Here is an 18,821-nt window from a genome sequence, read left to right as displayed (position 1 = left end):
ATATATATATATATATATATATATATATTAACAAAGATTGATCCAAGAATCATGTTAACATTGTGAAATAATTATAGGATACAAATATAATTTCTAACATTACTCTTTAACGTTAAGATGATAAAAAGGTGCCGAAGTGATTTCCTATGTACAATATTAAATCATGTCTTACTGGCTTCTGTCAGTATCTAGCATACAACATTACAACTTCTGGTGGCTGTAGCTCTCAATGGATCTAATAATAGAAAGTAGATAGATTTGATTGGCACTTAGAACATTAATTTATAGTCAGTGGACCAAAAGAATATCAGGATTCAATACTATAACCAAATCATAAACTAGATTCCCTTAATTCCAACTAACCAATAAATTAAAAAAAGAAAGAAAACAAAAAGCTATAATCTTCTTCAATACATTTTTCCAGCTAATAATTTAACACCTCTGATCATGTTTCCTTCTATAATATATACTAATATTCTTCTTCTTTTTTTCCTGTTCAAAGGGGGAAAGGGGGGACTATTATATACACTAATCTGACTAAAAGTGGTAGATGCCAACAGAGTTTGGTACATATCCGTTGTCACTTTCATGGAACAAATAATGCCATCTAAATTCTTGCTTTTACTATTTTCTTGTTCCATCATCCATGACAATGGATAAAGCACATATTTGGGCCCCAGAAAATCAGAGAAAGAAGTAGGCACATGGAGAAATGGAAAGAGGAAAAATGTGTGTGTTAGCATATGGAATATTAAACTGAAATGGAGGTTGAATTGTAAAGTCGGGATTCAAATTCAGGGAATAAGAATCCTCTCCATTTCTTATTCCGAATTGAGGACGTTTGTTCTGATAAATTTAATTATTTAATTAATACGTTAATACGAAATCATGGACATAGTATTGGTATGTATGAAAAATGAAGTTAACACTCTCTAAAGGAGGAAAATAACTCAGACAATACTGTAGCTGAATAAAAAAAAAAAAGTGCTATTTTTGCATAAAATCAAGAGCAATATATTCATTCTTCAAAAGCTAAAAGTTTCAACCCTAATTAAAATCCTGCTATCTACAAGTAATAGGGATGAGCCCTAAATCAAGTATTTCAAATCAAATACAACTTTGCTCACAACCAATGATCACAGCATAGATGCTTCCATGTTACCTTTTGACAGCACCTCCGGCTGGCCTCTATCTCCTCTAAGGATGTTCACTTGGCGAGTAATTCATGATCACAATATAGAACTTCTGCTCTAGAATGATAAATGCAGAAAACATGAAGGAAACAACAGCACTTTACACTGAATCAACCCCTTCAACCTGCTGCTGCCGGGCCAAGTATCTTTCCCTCCGTTCTTTCTACAAAAACAGAAACACAGAGGGCACAATGCCAGATATTATGCAAAGAGATCACAGAAGACCAACCAGTTTGAAAGAGAATTCATCTATTACTTATTGCCTCACCCATTCATCAATAACAAGTCCTTCCCCGAGAATTCGTGGACCGGTCTCTTCTGGAGGCTTCTTGCGTGTCTCGAGTGCAGCCTCTGCCTCAGCCAACTGCCGCTTAAGTTTTTCCAGTGCCTTCACAAAAGGAAAAAGGAAAAATGAAATTATTCAAACGCAAGCACGCAGACGGAAAATAAGAGTCGATGATATTTCAGTCATACTTACTGGGGTAGGACGTTCAGGATCAAGGAAAACAACCCGCAAAATTTGCTCAACTGCTACTTGATCCCTTTGCTCATCAAACTGTGTAGAAGTGTCGTATAACACATTTTGTTTAGCATCTCATGGTGGTCTCAATTTTGTAATCAAGAAATAAACAGAGCACATAGATCTCAATATAACCAAGCTTTTCAGGATAAAAAGGCAAAGTCCATTTCAACTAACTGAATCCATTAAATAAAAAGTTTTGCTTATACTTGAATAGTTGTAGAAAAATATACATATTACACAGATTGGTTGGATGTAAGATTGCATAAGACCAATGATGATAACCCACAAATGCTTCTTACCATATAAACTCACATGGGGCACACACATTACAACTAGGTTACTGAAACAATTTTTCCATTTCTATCATGGTCTGCAGGTTCTGCAGTCAAGTGGAAACATTTGGTAGTTTGCTGGTCGATTTGTCAAAAATATTTGAAATTAACAGCAAGCCTTCAGTGAGTCAATTACATTCAAAATCACAAGCATATATAACTCCACCAGATTCAAAATAACTTAAGAATTCTGGTAAACCATCTGAAAATTATGCCGTCGGGTATTATTCAAAATTTTGAGACTAAAAGTGAAATAAAGTAAATCCAAGAACTAAATAATGAATTCCACATTCAAAATTATTTTGAGAATGAAATCAGAAAGTTAGAAAATAAATCCACAGAAATAAGTCCATGCGCTGCAAAAGAAACAAAAGCTTTACAACTTCAAATTATTCAGATTAATTTGAAAGTTCTGCAGATTTTTAGTGATGCATTTAGAATATCATCAGAGATCCACAAGATTACTGAGTACAAGGTAAAAAGACTTCAAAGACATGCCCATGAAGCTCCTAAATTAGCTCATTGCCAACATATGAAATCCACCTGAGTCTCAAAAGAGATTCCTATTTAAGCCATTGCTCCTTTTTAATCAAAATTTCAAAAACCTTACATTTCTTTTTATCATCACACACTTATTTGGTTTCTATGAAACGTCAATTTCAGGAAATTTTGACTCAATAAACTCAACAAGCATAAAGTGAGTTGCAACTTCCAGGGTAATTAGTGCCACTGATACAGCAATTAGACTGATAAATATTATAAAGTTAACACAAGGAAAAAAAAATGATCAAGATATTCTGCATGAGTTCACATATCAAGCGGAGATAACAAGTTGACAGTAAATTAAAACCAACAGTAAATTTCAACTGAAGAGCCTGCATGATTTACCAGTTCTGGTACATAGTCCATTTCCCCTTTGACCTTTAAGCTCATGATTTTGAACTTAACCTTGCTCCTGTGATCGATTGGTTTCTCATTGCTCTCTGGAGGCTCAACAAACTTGAAAACTGTCAGCCAATTAAAAAGTTCAGAAGAGGAACTTAATTTAAACAAATACAGCATCTTTTACATAAATAAATGCAGTGAGAAAGTACCAAATGCTGGGAGAAAGAAGGGAAGGAAGAGAAGATCAAGAAGGATGAATTACCAGTTGCAATTATACTTTCACCAGGAGAAAGTATACCGCCTGGAGGACGCATATAACAACTCTTTGGTGCAGTTGTTTGGAACTAAATCAACCAAGATGTCATCCGTTAGATGGCCCTAGTAGTAGTAAGTAGAAATTCCAACAAGATATGTCTAAACAATAACAGAAGGACAATAATAAACAGGAAAAAGGGGGTGCAGTAATGACATTTTCTTTCCTTTTCTCTATCTCAGAGTCAAAGCCTTGCTAACAGCAAAGCTTTCACAACAATTATAGGAAAAAATCTTTTGAAAATTTTTATATCCAAATCTCATCAAATTAGTAGAAGATATTAGAGAAATCAACCCCTTGGGCCTTATTTTTCCATATAAAGGCCAAACATACAGCCAAGTATCTACAAAAAAAGAACAAGACAATTAGGAAACAACTGACATAAGTATAGTAATACCTTGAAAGCTACATGAGACTTGCAGATGTTTTTAATTCCAACAGCGCTCCTAACCTGCTTACCAGGTTCATCTTCATGTGGAACAGAATTGAATAAATCAGATAGCAATAAAGAAACTAATCTATCTAGCAAATAGCAGAATGCAGAGAAACTTGATCAACATTATTGCTTCTAGTCATTAACCAAGTTTCTGGAGTAAAATCATTATAAATGAAGTTGGGGACTTGACAGCCCCAATTAACATAAAAGTCAATAAAAAAAACATTCGGTCTTCATTCATCAATATTATGAATGCCATAAGTCCTGATGGAGTTGCAACAGGACATACTTGCTGAGTCGAATTACTCCAAAAAGAACAATTTGAGCCATTTGGCAACGCAAAAGAAAAAAAGAACAACAAAAAAAAGAAAAAGATCAACAAACGAAAAGAAGAAAGAATCTCACTTATTGAGACTGAATAAGGAAAACCCAGATTTCAAACGATTCCACCAGTCCAAGACAAACACTCCAAGCCGATCATATTAGTCTATAACAATTCTAATTACTGTAATCAAACCAATAAATCATGGAGTGGAAACTAATCAGAGAACAAAGATTCTCTCTTCCAGAGACAAAACAAGACGATCCAGATCAGCAATTACCAAAATATTCACCTTTTCTTTTATTTATTTATTTTTATTTTAAAAAAAAAAATTGTGCCAGGAATGAAACCATTATTAATTCGAAGACAATTCAAGCAACGTACTGAGATATAGAAACAAATTATGCATTGCAACCTCTACACTGTCCACAAAACAAAGAATCTCACCATTTTAGACTCACTGAAGCAAACCCAGACTAGCAATTAGCAAATGAATTCAATCTAGCTTAAAAAATTGACAAATCATGAAATGAAATATAAAGAAGAAGAAGACCCAGAACATAATTCAGCAAATTTAACAGCAAAGCACCTTCCAAAACCACTAAATCATACAAAACAACAAAACCCACCCAGAAAAAAAAAAAAAAAAAAAAAAAAAGTACACAACCAAAGAAAACAAGAAGAACCCAGAAACAAAAAAAGGCCTTACAGGGAAAGAAGAGCTTGTTGGGAGGATCAAGCCGGAGCCTCCTCCTAGTCGGAAGCAGAGACTTGGCCATAGACGAAACCGCATTCGAAGAATGCAGACTCGACCTTTCAACAGCTTCGTGAATCTGACTCTGACCCGAAACCGAAGCAGAGGCAACAGAAGAAGAAGACGAAGCGGAAGCAATGCTCGTCTGCCAAAATGGCATTTTGCAAAGACTCCAAACCTTCCCATCAGCACCTGATTTCTCACTATCAACAGCCATTTCTTTCCTCACGGAAAATCCGAGTCACCCCTCACTGGGTCGTTGTCTGGGTCTCTCGCCGGAGCTTCTTTGTTTGCAAAAGATAGATTTTGTTTTTGTCTGAGCCTGAGGGATAGATAGATAGATAAACTTTGCTTTTGATGTTAACGCTCTTTACCGTGTGGCGGAAAATGACCTTTCAACAACGTTTCTTTTGATGGGCTCTTTTGAGTTTTGATTGTCGGAAATGGCGGTGCTTAAATTTTACTAGAGAGATGGTTATACTTGCTGATTTTTGGTTGGCCAAGCTCGGATCTGAAAGGATTTTTTTTTTTTTTTTTTCTGAAGAACAATACAAAAGATTTTGCTCTATTTGATTGGTGTTGTTTCGAGGTCCCAATTCTATTTGGGTTCCCGGGCTTTACAGTTGGAATTCGTGATCTTTCACGCCCCACCTTTTTGTTTTATTTTAATTATTTAATTATTTCTCTCTAATCTGGTTTAAACCTTTTTTTTTTTTTTTTTTCAATAAATGAGATTTATTAATTACATTTATTAAGATATTATGTTAAATCACTTTTTATTAAAGAAATTTAAACGAATAACAATAAATTTATTTATTTATTTAGTTAATATTCTTACAAAAGAAGATAATAAGATAAAAATGCAAGTTAAGATTTCTCCTACGTAAATTAGACATATAATAATAATAATAATAATAATAACTTATTTTTCAGGCAATATAATGAAAAAAGATATAGTTTGTAGTGATCCACTACAGGAGCTACGTTGACAATAGGGACAACAAAATGCCCAAGAAAAATCTATTAAATCGGGATGAAGGAATTCCTCTCAACATAATCTATTAAACCGACATGTATCCCAAATACATATTCTATTAGGGGGGAAAAAAACTTTGGGTTATCTTATAAGTTATTTGGCAATCTATTTCTCCTCTTCCAATTATTATTATTATTTTTGCAATTTTCTGGATTATTTATTTAACTTGTATAGATTCTGCTTTAGCTTAAAGGATGGATAATATCCTGTTTTGATAATTAGAGAGCATGATGAAAGAGCATCAAATGTCATGATGCAACAACATTTAGAAGTTGATCTAAAATAACTACACAGGGAATGGCCACTGCTACTCCCCATGTGGCCCTCTTGCAAAAGGCATCTCTCCTTTTCCCATCTAAATTATTGTTGATGGGCAATAATGTAACCTACCATAGACATTGGGGCAATTAGTATGTTGTTAGGGCATAATCCAACACCCTCTGCATAAAGTCACTTTCTTTTTTCTGAGCGCCTTTTTTGGTCTCTTTCATTATGTATATATACACATATAGTTCTGCCTCCTTCCTCACTGTATATGATCATTACAAAGATAAGGCATAGCATAACTTTTTCCTTAGTGGAGAAATTAGGAAGCATCTTTCATACCATTATCAAATTGTGCATATATATATATAAAGTATATCTCTCCCAAGTTGGCATACATGTGGTGTATTCATCAATATTTACAATACAAATTGCATTTATATATAGAAAAATGGTTGGGATATTTTAATTTTTGTTACAATTATTTTATAAACCTACCTGACAATCCATCTGGCACTGGCACTATCACGCCAGTAAGTGCCTAATTTAGTAAATTCCACGTGAACTTTTGTGGTACTGTCATATCAGTAACTGTCAAATTTAATTTTTCGATAACTGACGTAAATGTTAAGTATTGTAGTTTTTGGTAAGACGATGAAATCAAAAAAACACACCATGTCTAATGTGTACAAAAAGTCACACTCCCTATGCCCTAGCAAAGACTTAAACCTCTAAGGAAGATATTGACATGTGAGATGTTTACCACTAAATCAACTATTGTTTCTATATATGGTATTGGACATCTTTTTCCCACTACCACCCAAAACAAAAATATAAATTTTGCCAAAATTGCATGTTGAAATCATGCTTTAAAATCCTTTTTTTCTAACATTAACCATTAGTTCAAAATTTCTCAAATTACTAATTAATTTTATAGCTTGAATTAATATGAATTATTCAATTTTATATATATATAAGATTAGGATGAGTCTTCTTTTGAACTCTCTTGAATGGACTTTACCAATAACTCCCTGAATCTCTCAATTTTTTTTTTTTTTTTTTTTAAAATAAAATATATGTACTATCATTGTGTTGTTGTCACATTAAGCTAGTTGATGTGCTTCCAAATACACTTTAACATTGATGTGCTATTGTATAGTTTTATGAAATTAAAAAAATAAAAAATAAAACTTTGAACCATAAATGCAATACTATGGCTTCATACATCATTAATACTTTCACATATATTTGTCTTCTTGTATTTCCATGTGAATCATTATATTATTATTATTTATTATTTATTTTTTTGTCATGTCCGCACCAGGAGAAGAAAAGTGGGAGGGAGATTCAATCTAGTTACTTCCGTTTCATGAGACGTGGTTTCCAATTGATTGAGTTACCCCTTGAAGACAGTGAATCATTATATTAGATTTTAGTTCTACATGCCAAAAATTTACATGAAACTAAAATGCGAGATATTATTGAAACAGGACATTACAACTTTGCAAGTGGTTTTTTATTTTATTTTTATTTTTTTAAGTGACCCAATTGCATTCATAAATATGGTAATTACAACTTTTACTTCAATTCTTTTATAAACTGACATGACAATGCATCTGATATTGTCAGAATCAAATTAATGACTAATTTGATAGACTTTGCATGAACTTATAAATTATGTGGCATTGTTATATTAGCCACAATTAAATTTAATTATTTAATAACTTACGTGTTAAGCATTGAAATTTTTGGTAAGTTGACGAAAACAAAAAACATACCATGTCTAGTGTGTACAAAAGTCATACTCCCTAGGCCCTAGCAAGATTTAAACCTCCGTCTAGCGAAGATATTGACATGTGGAGTGTTTACCATTAAGAGCATATTTAAAATTGTATTTGAGAAATATAGATTTTAAGTTTAAAAAACGTTTTTTTTTTTTTTTGTTGCCATTTTTGAGCTTATAGACCCTTAAAAATGCTTTCAATTTCTTTTACCAAACATATACTTTTTTATTCAAACGAACTTTTTGAGTGTTGAGCGTACTTTTAAGCCTTTCAAACGCACACTCAAACAGGCCTAAACCAACTATTGTTTCTATATATGGTAATGCACTAAAATAACACATGGACATGTTTTTGTTTTGTTTCTTTTTTTTCCACTACCCCTCAAAGCAAAAAATATAAAATTGGCTAATATTACATGTTGAAATTATGCTTTAAAATCGTCATTAAAAAAAAAAAAAAAATCATGCTTTAAAATCGTTTTTCTAACACTAACCATTAATCCAAAATTTCTCCAATTACTAACTAATTTTATAGCTTGAATTAATATGAATAAATTCAATTTTTATTTATAAATATTTATAAGATTAATTAGGATCAGTCTTCTTTTGAACTCTTGATTGGATTTCAAATCCTTGAATCTCTTACTTTTTAATTTTTAAAATATATGTACTATTATCAGTATGTTGTTGTCAAATTATGTTAATTGATGTACTTCCAAATAATACTACCATGAGATCTGTTTGAGAATGAAACCAATTTTATTATTATTATTATTTGTTTTTTTTTTTTTTAAAAAAAAGTAAAATTCTTCAGATGAACCATAAATGCAAAACTATGGCTAGCTTCACACATCGATCATTAACACTTTCACATATAGTTTTCTTCTTTTATTTCCATGTGAATAATTATTTATATATATGACATTACAACTTTACAAGTGGGGTAATTTATTTATTTATTTTTGTTTGAGTCACCCTCTTACATTCAGAAATATGCTAATTTTGAATTGCCTACTGAGGGTGAGATTTCCCCACATATTTATCTATTTATTTAATTTTTATATCAGTTGGGTCCCCAAAGACTCAAGTACATGACTTTTCTAAGTGATTCTTCTGATTGCTTCTGCTGCTCCTGCTTGCCTCTCCTCTTTGAAAGCATTTTTGAAGAAGAAGAAGAAGTTGGTGACAATGGTGAAGATGATCTTCCCACTTGAGAAGGCAATGGATCCATACTTTCTTGTTGATGGTGCAGAGATCTTATGGGAGAACAAAATCTACACAATTTTTCCTCCTTCAACTCTTCCACAGCAACTACTGTGCCTGTAGCAACCCAGGCCTTCTTCTTCCAACTCATATATATATTTTGCTTTTTGCCTTGAAAACTTGAATAAATTAAGCATGCAGGCTATCTAAATGAAGCCATTTATATATATATATATACAACTAAAAGGTGATGAAAGTGGAGGCAGTTTCACTCAGCTTCTGGCTTTTGGCCTTACCGAGGCTTGTTCTCAAGCTTACCAGCGGCCATTTTTGGACTCTTTCGCCCAGAATACTCGGGTATGGTTACTTTCTTTTTGTTTTTGCTCATTAATTACTCAAATAAGAACAAGAGTTAAGTTTTAGCCAAAAAATAAGACTTAACATGAAGGAGGGGTGACCATTTTTGGCACAACGTGCGAAACTGACTTAAAATTAGAGGGTTAGAATTTTCGGGTCAAACCGAATTGACCCGATTAGATACTACTAGTATTAGTAAATTGGTCAATTTTGGATCAACTCGCTTAACTTGCAATTGACCCGCATAGCGTGTATAAATTACACATTTAAATTCCATCTACTTTTCATTATGTTAATAGTCAATGTTTATGCTTAATGGTGAGGCTTTATCATAGCATTTGCTGAAATGTAATTTTATTTTCTCTATTGTTAAGTGCTTATTTATGTTGTCGATGAACTTTATTGGACTGTAATATTACTTTGATTAGATATTGCGCTATGAAGTTATATTGTGTTTATGAACCATGGTTATGAATAATTAGATATCAATTATTAAATTGATTGTCATGATTTTAGTTGTGAACGTGTATAATTGATATAATTTATACTTTTAATATATGAAATTGTGTTAATCAGGTCAAACCAAGTATTTGGGTCTAAAATTGGTGAAAATTGGTCGTGTTGGGTCAACCTAACACAGTCCGTTTATTAATTAAACAAGTTATACGGATCATGTTGCGTTACTCGTTAATTTAAATGGATCATGCCAGAGTCAAAAAGTTTAATTAGCTCGTTTAATTAAATGAATCAGGTTCAAGTTGATTCATATGGTCTGATAGTCATATCCTATAGTTCGACATGATACTCCACTCAGGAGTTCTCCTAGTCAATTACGTGGAAATGATGGTAACAGATGATAAGGAGGAGAAATACGTTGAGTGGAATCAAAATTAAGATATATAAGCGAAGAAGATGGGTGGAGGGGATTAACGCAGGAGTCAAAGTAGGATAAAGGATTGCATTTGATCCTCTAGATTAGCTATCATCAGTCATTGTTATCTCTATCTTTAGCTTTATCAATTATTCGTATCTTTATTTTTGGAATTATATGTCGTATTGTTGTCAAGTTTATTAAGGTCAGTTTGAGTTTGTGATTTTAAAAATGCTGTTAAACGTTTGACAAAATTGTGATTTGACTATTAAAATCATAATTTAGCCTTTAAAATTATGTGTTCTCAAAAAGAAAAACCACATTCTTATTACCTGTGAGCAAAATAGAGTTGTAGAATAAAGATTAGATGACGGGTCGAGTAGTAAGGAGGGTTTGTAGTTTGTTTTTGACCCTAGTTGAATTCACTCCAAAGATATAAAGAGGACGTGTCTACCTTTTAGCATTATTTGTAAAAATAAAAAAGGCATGATTGTAAATTTATAGGGAATTTTATTATTTTTTTAATGTTGCTGTACTCCACTTAACCTGAAGTAATTTTTTTTTTTTTTGACATGTCTGCATAAGAGGGGGAGTGAGATTCAAACTAGTGACATCCGCTTCATTAAGCCTGGTCTCAACCAATTGATCTACCTCTTATAAACCTTAACCTAAAGTAATTAAAGCAATTTGAATTCCAGTGGAACCCATTTTCTTTTCGGCCATAAGTTTCTAATATTTCCCTTTGATTGATGAAAATTACAAGCTTATTGGACTTTGGGAGGCTCAAATGGCCTGAGTCCAAAAGCTGGTATAAGACATATTCATTTTTGATCATATCATTTTTATTTTTGGTGTAAGAGTATAAAATAATTATTGGGTGCAAAGTGCAATACTTAATTTTTGGGAAACCTTCACTTTGATCCCCTAAACTTCCACCCAATTTTACAAACTCTCTTTGAACTTCAAAATCTCCCACTTTGGACCCTTGAACTTTGAATTTCTCTCAATGTGGACTCCTCCATCAGATTTTAAATATTACATGACGTTTATACCATTGACTTTTGTATAAAACTCTAACTTCCAAAACATTTTTTTATTTTAAAAAATGAAAATCATGGATATTTTGGTCCTTTTTTGTAATTTTAACGGCTAAAATTGACGGAATGGTCATAATTGAGAGCAATTCAAAGTTTAGAGGTCCAAAGTGAGAGATTTGAAAGTTTAGGAGGGGTTTGTAAAATCGGGTGGAAGCTCAGGGGGCCAAAGTGAAGTTTCTCCTTAGTTTTTTTTAGGGAAAACTTCACTTTGACCCCCTGAACTTCCACTCGATTTTACAAATCTCCCTGAACTTCCAAATCTTTTATTTTGGACCCCTTAAACATTCAATTACTCTCAATGTGGACCCCTCCGTCAGATTTTAAACGTTACATAACGTTTATACCCTTAACTTTTATATAAAATTTCAACTTTCAAAACATTTTTTTTTATTTTTAAAAAAATGCAAATCAAGGACATTTTGGTATTTTTTTTTGTATTTTTAACTACTAAAATTAACGAAATGGTTCTAATTAAGAGTAATTGAAAGTTCAGGAAAAGTTTATAAAATCGGGTGAAAGTTCAGGGGGCCAAAGTGAAGTTTATGTATTAATTTATGGGTAGGAGAGGGATATTCATATTTCTCTTATTTATGAAGTTATTCTTTTTAGACCTACCATGATAGATTAAATAAAAAGTGCTTAAACTCCATTTAAGCCCCAAGTCATGTTGGATCCCAGTGAGCATGTATCCCCTTTTTGTTTTTGTTTTTGTCTTTATAGTATTGGATTATTTGCTCAGGCAAACAAAAAAAAAAAAAAAAATCGTCCAAGCCCCTACGCGTCTTTTTGGAGATTGCCTAGATTTCGTACGAGGTTCGTCTTGAACATTTGGATTCTTTAGCTGTGACAGAAATGGGCAAAGTTGGTATATTAAATCGTGTAAATAATATTATATTATTTAAAATTTTTAAAAGGCCCGTTAAAATTGACATTATATATATATATATATATATATATATATATATTATTAAATGCGTAAATTTTTAATTTTTAATTTTTAATTTTTAATTTTTTTTAAGGGTGAATTTTTAAGTTCTAACTACAAAATAAATAACATCTTTCAAATGAAATGAGGAATCCAATGAGGTTTGGCATGTGCCTTAAGTAGAAGAGGGTCGAAAGGAATCACCTATGGCATGCCTCCGATTAGGAGTGACAATTAATGTTCGTATGTCAATGTATGTGTATAAGACTATATAGAACAATCTTAACCCGATTTATTTAATTAATTGGGTTGAATCTCTCAATTCTATCCCTATAATATTATATTAGATTCGTGTCAGATTTGCTGGTTATGTCAAAAATTGCATGTCGAGTTTGGATCGTGTCGAAGCATAGATATTAGACTAGATATGTAAACTTTAACACGGTCCATTTAATTAAGTCAAACTCTTTAATCTTAAAACTTTAATTTTGTGTTGGGTTCGTATTCACGGCCAAAACCCTACCTCCAATCCTTCAACTACTCCTCCACTGAAGGGGATGCTGTGTCAAAAAGCATAGTGATGAATTCAACATAATCAACTAATCAAGCTGTGGAGTTATTTGACACTAATAATAATTAAATTGAAGGATCCATATACAAGGTTAGAGCTAGTAGCTGTACATGTATGATCTAAATCATCTACAATTCAGCTCAGTTTGGACCCCAACAGCTCAAATACATGACTGTTCTTAGAGACTCCTCTGATTGCTTCACCTTCTTATCTCTCACACTGCTAGAAACCATTGCAGAAGATGTAGAAGGTGGGAGCTTCTTGGCCTGAGGAACAGACCTGAGCTGATTCTTGGCATGTTGGTGTGCTGATCTTATTGTGTGATTCCACCTGCAGAATCCTTGGTCTTTCAGTGCCTCCACCACCCCAATACTGGCTGCCACAACCCAAGCTTTGCTTCCTGAGCTCATCTTCTATTCTTCCTTCCAACTCTTTGTTTTTTGATCTTTTAAAATGATCTTAATAAGGATGTGTTTGGTGGGAGTGAAAGTTGTGGAGGGTTCCTTATATATAGATAGATGCTAGAGTCTCGACACTTGAGTACATGTTTTTTTTTTCTCTGCTGGTTTTGAGTGTGGGAAAGCCAGTGGTTTTTTGATGGGTGAAGCAGGAATATGGGCAAATGGCTTTTCTGCCCTTCTCTGTGATCCACTTGGCCACAATAATTGTACGGGGACAAAGTTGGGTTCTTGGGGACAGGTTGGATGGTGACTTGTACTAACGGGGACAAAAAAGTAACTCGAACACGGTTTTCGCACAAAGAAAATCCATTTAAAGCCCAAAGTATGGAGGTCACAACCTAAACACTATCTAACAGCTAGAGCTAAGTTTTTGGCCGCATTTCAGATATTACCTTTGATACTTCTTTTTCAGTGGCTGGTTTTATCCCTAGAGTGCCGCGGCTTTAATCCGCTGCATTTGTTAGTCTCTTTTATTTTTCTGATATCTTACTAGTTCATTGAGGTTTAGGAGTATGTCGTTCTTAAAAAAAAAAAAAAAATTTTTTTTTTTTTAAAAAAAAAAACTTATCTACGTTTAACCTTACTAACCTATATTGAATAGGAAAAAAAAAAAAACTCGGTCAATATAAAATAAATGTAATAAATAAGTATGAAAAATAATATTTATATTGTCAATTACTTAATGCTACAGTCTATAGTGCTTTACAATAAGAAAAAACTTCACATAATCTCAAAATTCTAACGGAGGGATAAAATTGAAAAAAAAAAAAAAAAATTGAAATATGGATATGTTAAATTACCATTTGACTTAAAATGTTAAGTTGATAGAAAGAGATAAATTTAATCATTTAATCAACACTTTAAAATGATATATTAAGGGCTCGTTTGGTACGCGGATTAGATATTCCGTTAGGAAAATGAATAGCTATTACTATAAATATTAGAGGAAGACGGAATGGAATAGTTATTCCTATTCCTTAGGACCCGTTTGATTTGCAAAATAGACTCTGAAATGGAATGGCTATTCTTATGGAATAGTTATTCTTTTGTTCGGTAAGGGTCTATTCTTAGGAATAGTTATTCATGTGAAAAATTGGGAATCACTAATCTTTTACACACAGGAATAGCTATTCTTAAAGGAATTGACAACTTTTTCTAAAAAAAAAAAAATTAACCCTTAAATTTATTTTTTATTTTTATTTTAAAAAAAAGGGGGAAAACCTAAATTTATGGGGGTGGCCTTCGAGGCTCATCGGGGGTGACCTGGCCATCGCAGATGGCGAAGGGGGAGGCCGCAGCCACCCCCTAAACGTAAGGTGCCCTAGGGATGGTGCAACCTCCCTTAGGTCATACAGGGGGCAGCCAGCCACCCCTGTAATTTTAAGTTTTTTAATTTTTTTTTTTAAAAAAAAGAAGGGTAGGGTTTTTGGTAATTTTGGTTCAACTCCCATTAGTAACAGAGGGATAAAATTGAAATAAATATGTTAAATTATAATTTGTCTTAAAAGCTTAAGTTGATAGGAAAAAGATAAATTTAGAGCATATCTAGGATTGTGTTTGAAAAATATAGTTTTTAAGTAAAAAAGAGCTTTTGGGCAAAAGCTTCATTTTCAAGTTTTTGCCAAAAGTGTATTTTAGCCATTTTTAGGCTTTTTGGATCATTAAAAGCGCTTTTAATTTTTTTTTTAACAAACGATTACTTTTTTATTCAAACGGACTTTTTAATTGTTAAAAGCACTTTTAGGCCCCTCAAACGTAATCCCAAGCAACCCCTTAATCATTTAATCAACACTTTAAGAGGATCCACTTAAATTAAAGGGAAATATATATATATATATATATATATATATATATATATATATATAAAAAGCCTCCCAAACTACTAGCCGTTTGCAATATACCCCCTCAATATTCAAAAGGTAATAAAGTAGCCCCTTAAACTACCAAAATGTATAAAAAATGCCACTTTTTTATATTCCTATAATACCCCTATTCTTTTAACAAATAAAATAATAAAATAATTGTTAAAAAAAAAAACAATTAAAAAAAAAAACACCAATGGGCGAATAAAAAAATGTTTTTTGGAATAAATAATAAATAATTAGTCACTGTAATTGGCCTAAATTATAAATTGCTTCATTTCGTATTAAAGTAAAATCAAAAGTACGGTTCTTAAGATATTCAAAAAAAAAAAAAAAAAAAGTTATTAAAGTAGCCCATCAAACTACCAAATTGATTTTACTTTAATACAACATGAAGCAATTTGTAATTTTGGCTAACTATAGTGACTAATTATTTGTTTATTCAAAAAAAAAAAATTGTAATTATTCGTACATTGGTTTTTTTTTTTTTTTTTTAAATTGTTTGGTTTTTTTTTTTTTTTTACAATTATTTTATTATTTTATTTATTAAAATAATATGGGTATTATAGGAATATAAAAAAATAAGTGGCATTTTTTTATACATTTTAGTAGTTTGGAGGCTACTTTAGTACCTTTTGAACATCAGGAACTATATTACAAATGGCTGATAGTTTGAGGGGCTTTTTTATATTTTTCCCTAAATTAAAAGCACTATAGACTGTAGCATTGACAATATAAACTAAACTTTTGAGATTAAGTGAACTGAATACACTAAATTTAAAGTCTTCGCCGCTCTCGCTTCGGATTTTGTACTTGTTTGTTGGTTTTTTTTATTGTGTTTTGGTTTTTTTTTTTAATAAGGGTTTGACTTCTCCTTAGATCTACTTTCATGAGCGATCTTTGGGGTGAAGGTTGTTGTCCTGACCTTTGAGTCGAGGAGGATTAATTTCAGTGTGATGGTTTTGTTCCAAGGCTGTAAAAATAAAAGTTGGAAATATGGGCTACCTATGTATTAGATTGAGTCTGCCTGAAGCAGATCCGTTCTATAACTGAAGTTTAAATATGGGTTAGCGGATGTTGAAGTCATAGGTAGGAACTGATTGTAAGATTTTTATGTTTTGTCACTAAGACATTGTAACCTTATAGCTTTGATTATGATTTATAAGAACTTTATTCTCTTGATCTTTTTTCAAAGAATGAATTTGAAAGATTCCCCCCAAAAAAATAATAATTGTGTCATTTATTTTAGTTAATTGATTTTTTTTTATTATTATTTTTTAAGAATTGTAGTTAATTGAATTTAAACAAGCATTTTAGAAGCATTAAAAAAATAATAATAATAAAATGAAATAAAAAAACCTAAAAGCTTAATATCCCAAGCTAATCCCAAACAAATTGTGTTTTCAATATTACAAGAAGGAAGAATTCTCTTCGTAATTCTTATGATTGAAGACCGTTTAGGACTTAAAAGGGGTTGCCTTTAGAAGCTTGTGTTTGGAAATATCAAGAAAAGATATTTGTGTGTGTTAAGAATATTATGTTATGGTTATTTACTTTTTTTGGTATTCTAGGTTTACTAGGTTTACTTTTCCTTATTCTACTATGTCTGTATTATTAGCCTATATATATAGGCCCCTTCTGTACATTATACTACGTGATTCAATATACAACCTTATTCTCAACATGGTATCAGAGCACATGTTCTAAATAACCCTCAAATTTTTTTTTTCCGCATCTTAATTTATTTATTTTTATTTTATTTTATTTTTATTTTTTCTCAGCGCCACTAGTGTTCTCCGGCGAATATCTCACTCTGTCCTTTTTCGGTTTTCTCTCTTCCTCTTATAGTTTTCAACGGCTCAATGTACCGCTAGAAACCTTGGAGGACGACCGTTCCAGAGCCATTGCACACTACCTCATCGGAGTTCGGACACTCCCTCATGCGTTGCCCCGAAGTCCTGGCCGTTTCGCCACTGCCGCCCTCGCCACAGGCCGCCATAGTGGTCCGTTCGCTTTGATACAGGCACAACTTGTCTCGCTGATTCCAGAGCAGGCGCCATATCCTTCATACACTGCTGCACACGCCCTTACGCGCCGCTCAAAGGTCCAAGCGTGAGATCCATGCGTCTAGCACTGCTGCCTCCTTTTTGCGCGTGCACCACATGCGCCAGCACTCCAGCTGCCATGTCAGACCTACTGCGACATTAACATCGCCACGTCAGCCAGTGCCACATTAGCCTTGAATTGACCTTGATTGTTGACTTTGACTTCCTAAGTTGACCAAGTGCTTTCCACTCTATTTTTTCGTCCTGATTTCATATTTGTGGTATGTTTTTGTATTTAAACAGTCTAGATGGCACAAAACGAGATTATTCATTATGTTTAGACTGTATTGGATGGCATAAACTATATGGTGTGGTTTTAACCTATGTGTAACTTTCTTAAAAGCCGCAAGCTTTGGCTTTATGTGACTAGGGAGGTTAAAAAGCCAGTAAAAGGGGCTTCTGAATGAGAGGATGTTTCTCTTTGGCAAGCTGCGATAAAAGAGGAACTTGATGTTTTATACAACAACAATACATGGAATCTGGTTAACTTACCTCTTGGAAAATATGTAGTTGGGTGTAAGTGGGTTACTAAATCAAGACTTGTTCCGATGGTACTGTTGACAGGTACAAGGCTCGACTTGTGGCCAGAGGTTTTACTCAGGAATATGGTGTAGATTATATGGAGACTTTTGCTCCAGTTGCTCGCCTCTCTTCTGTGTGTGCTCTGTGTCAGTCAGATAGGGTCTATATATATCATAGATATTTAGCCATAATTAGTCTTTCTAGTTATGACATGTTCTTATATTATAGGTATAGTATATTGTAATTAATAGGTAGATTTTAGTTACCTTATTTGTTTCCCTAGATTAATGTAATTGCTGAGATACAGCCTGTAATTACTTAGACAATTTCTATATAATACGAGCAACCCTCACATTAAGAGGTATTAAGTACAATTGACATCGTATCAGAGCCAAAATCATCTAAATTAGGGTTCTAAATTGCTTTTCGGAAGTTTCTGTCGAGGGTAGCGGCAATTTCTATTGAGGGTAGGGAATTTCTTACCGGAAACTACTCCTTTTTGTGGTGATTAGTGGCTGTCGGCAGACTCTTTGGAGGTCTGTGGTGTTCCCGTCGATTTCTGGAGGATTTGGTGTAGTGAGCGTGGTCGGCGTGGTGCTCCCTGCAATTTGGGCTATTGGCGATTTCTATGTTGTTGGCAATTTCTGTTTGGGTTGCTGACTGATTTGGGTGCCGTTTGGGTGCTATTCTGGAGGTTTTGGGGCTGTCGGCTATTTTGGTGTTGTCGACAATTTCTGTTTGGGTTGCTGACTGATTTGGGTGCTGTTTGGGCGCTATTCTGGAGGTTTTGGGGCTGTCGACGTGGAGGTTGTGGACTGTCGGCTGTTTCTGGTTGGTGTTGTGAGCGTGGTTTAGGGATTGCTGAGTGGGTTGCTGTTTGGATTTGGGCTGGCTGTTTGGGCTTACTGTTTGGTGCAGTTTGGGCTTGCTGTTTGGTGTGGTCAGCAATCAGCAAATTAGCATTGCTGTTTGGGGTTGCTTGGACTTGGGCTTGCTGGGATTGGGC

At 33.2% G+C, this 18,821-nt stretch overlaps 2 protein-coding genes across 2 annotated transcripts; both read right to left on the bottom strand.

The window, feature by feature from the left end:
- Positions 1-990: 990 nt before the first annotated feature.
- Positions 991-5,255, bottom strand: LOC132181095 (vesicle-associated protein 4-2). The gene is made up of 7 exons (XM_059594159.2): positions 4,714-5,255; positions 3,644-3,714; positions 3,196-3,277; positions 2,937-3,055; positions 1,672-1,749; positions 1,462-1,581; positions 991-1,356 (listed from the first exon to the last, which is right to left on the bottom strand). The coding sequence occupies exons 1-7, from the start codon at positions 4,973-4,975 to the stop codon at positions 1,294-1,296; spliced, it is 795 nt and encodes a 264-aa protein (XP_059450142.1). The 5' UTR covers positions 4,976-5,255; the 3' UTR covers positions 991-1,293.
- Positions 5,256-12,909: 7,654 nt separating this feature from the next.
- On the bottom strand, positions 12,910-13,413 carry LOC132183152 (uncharacterized). Its single transcript, XM_059596548.1, has one exon. It carries the CDS (start codon positions 13,273-13,275, stop codon positions 13,006-13,008), a length of 270 nt encoding a protein of 89 aa, XP_059452531.1. The 5' UTR covers positions 13,276-13,413; the 3' UTR covers positions 12,910-13,005.
- Between the last annotated feature and the right edge of the window lie 5,408 nt (positions 13,414-18,821).

Source organism: Corylus avellana, chromosome 5, assembly GCF_965113065.1.
Source record: "Corylus avellana chromosome 5, dhCorAvel1.hap1.2, whole genome shotgun sequence".
Classification (NCBI taxonomy): Eukaryota; Viridiplantae; Streptophyta; class Magnoliopsida; order Fagales; family Betulaceae; genus Corylus; species Corylus avellana.
This window is presented reverse-complemented; position numbering and strand designations above follow the sequence as displayed.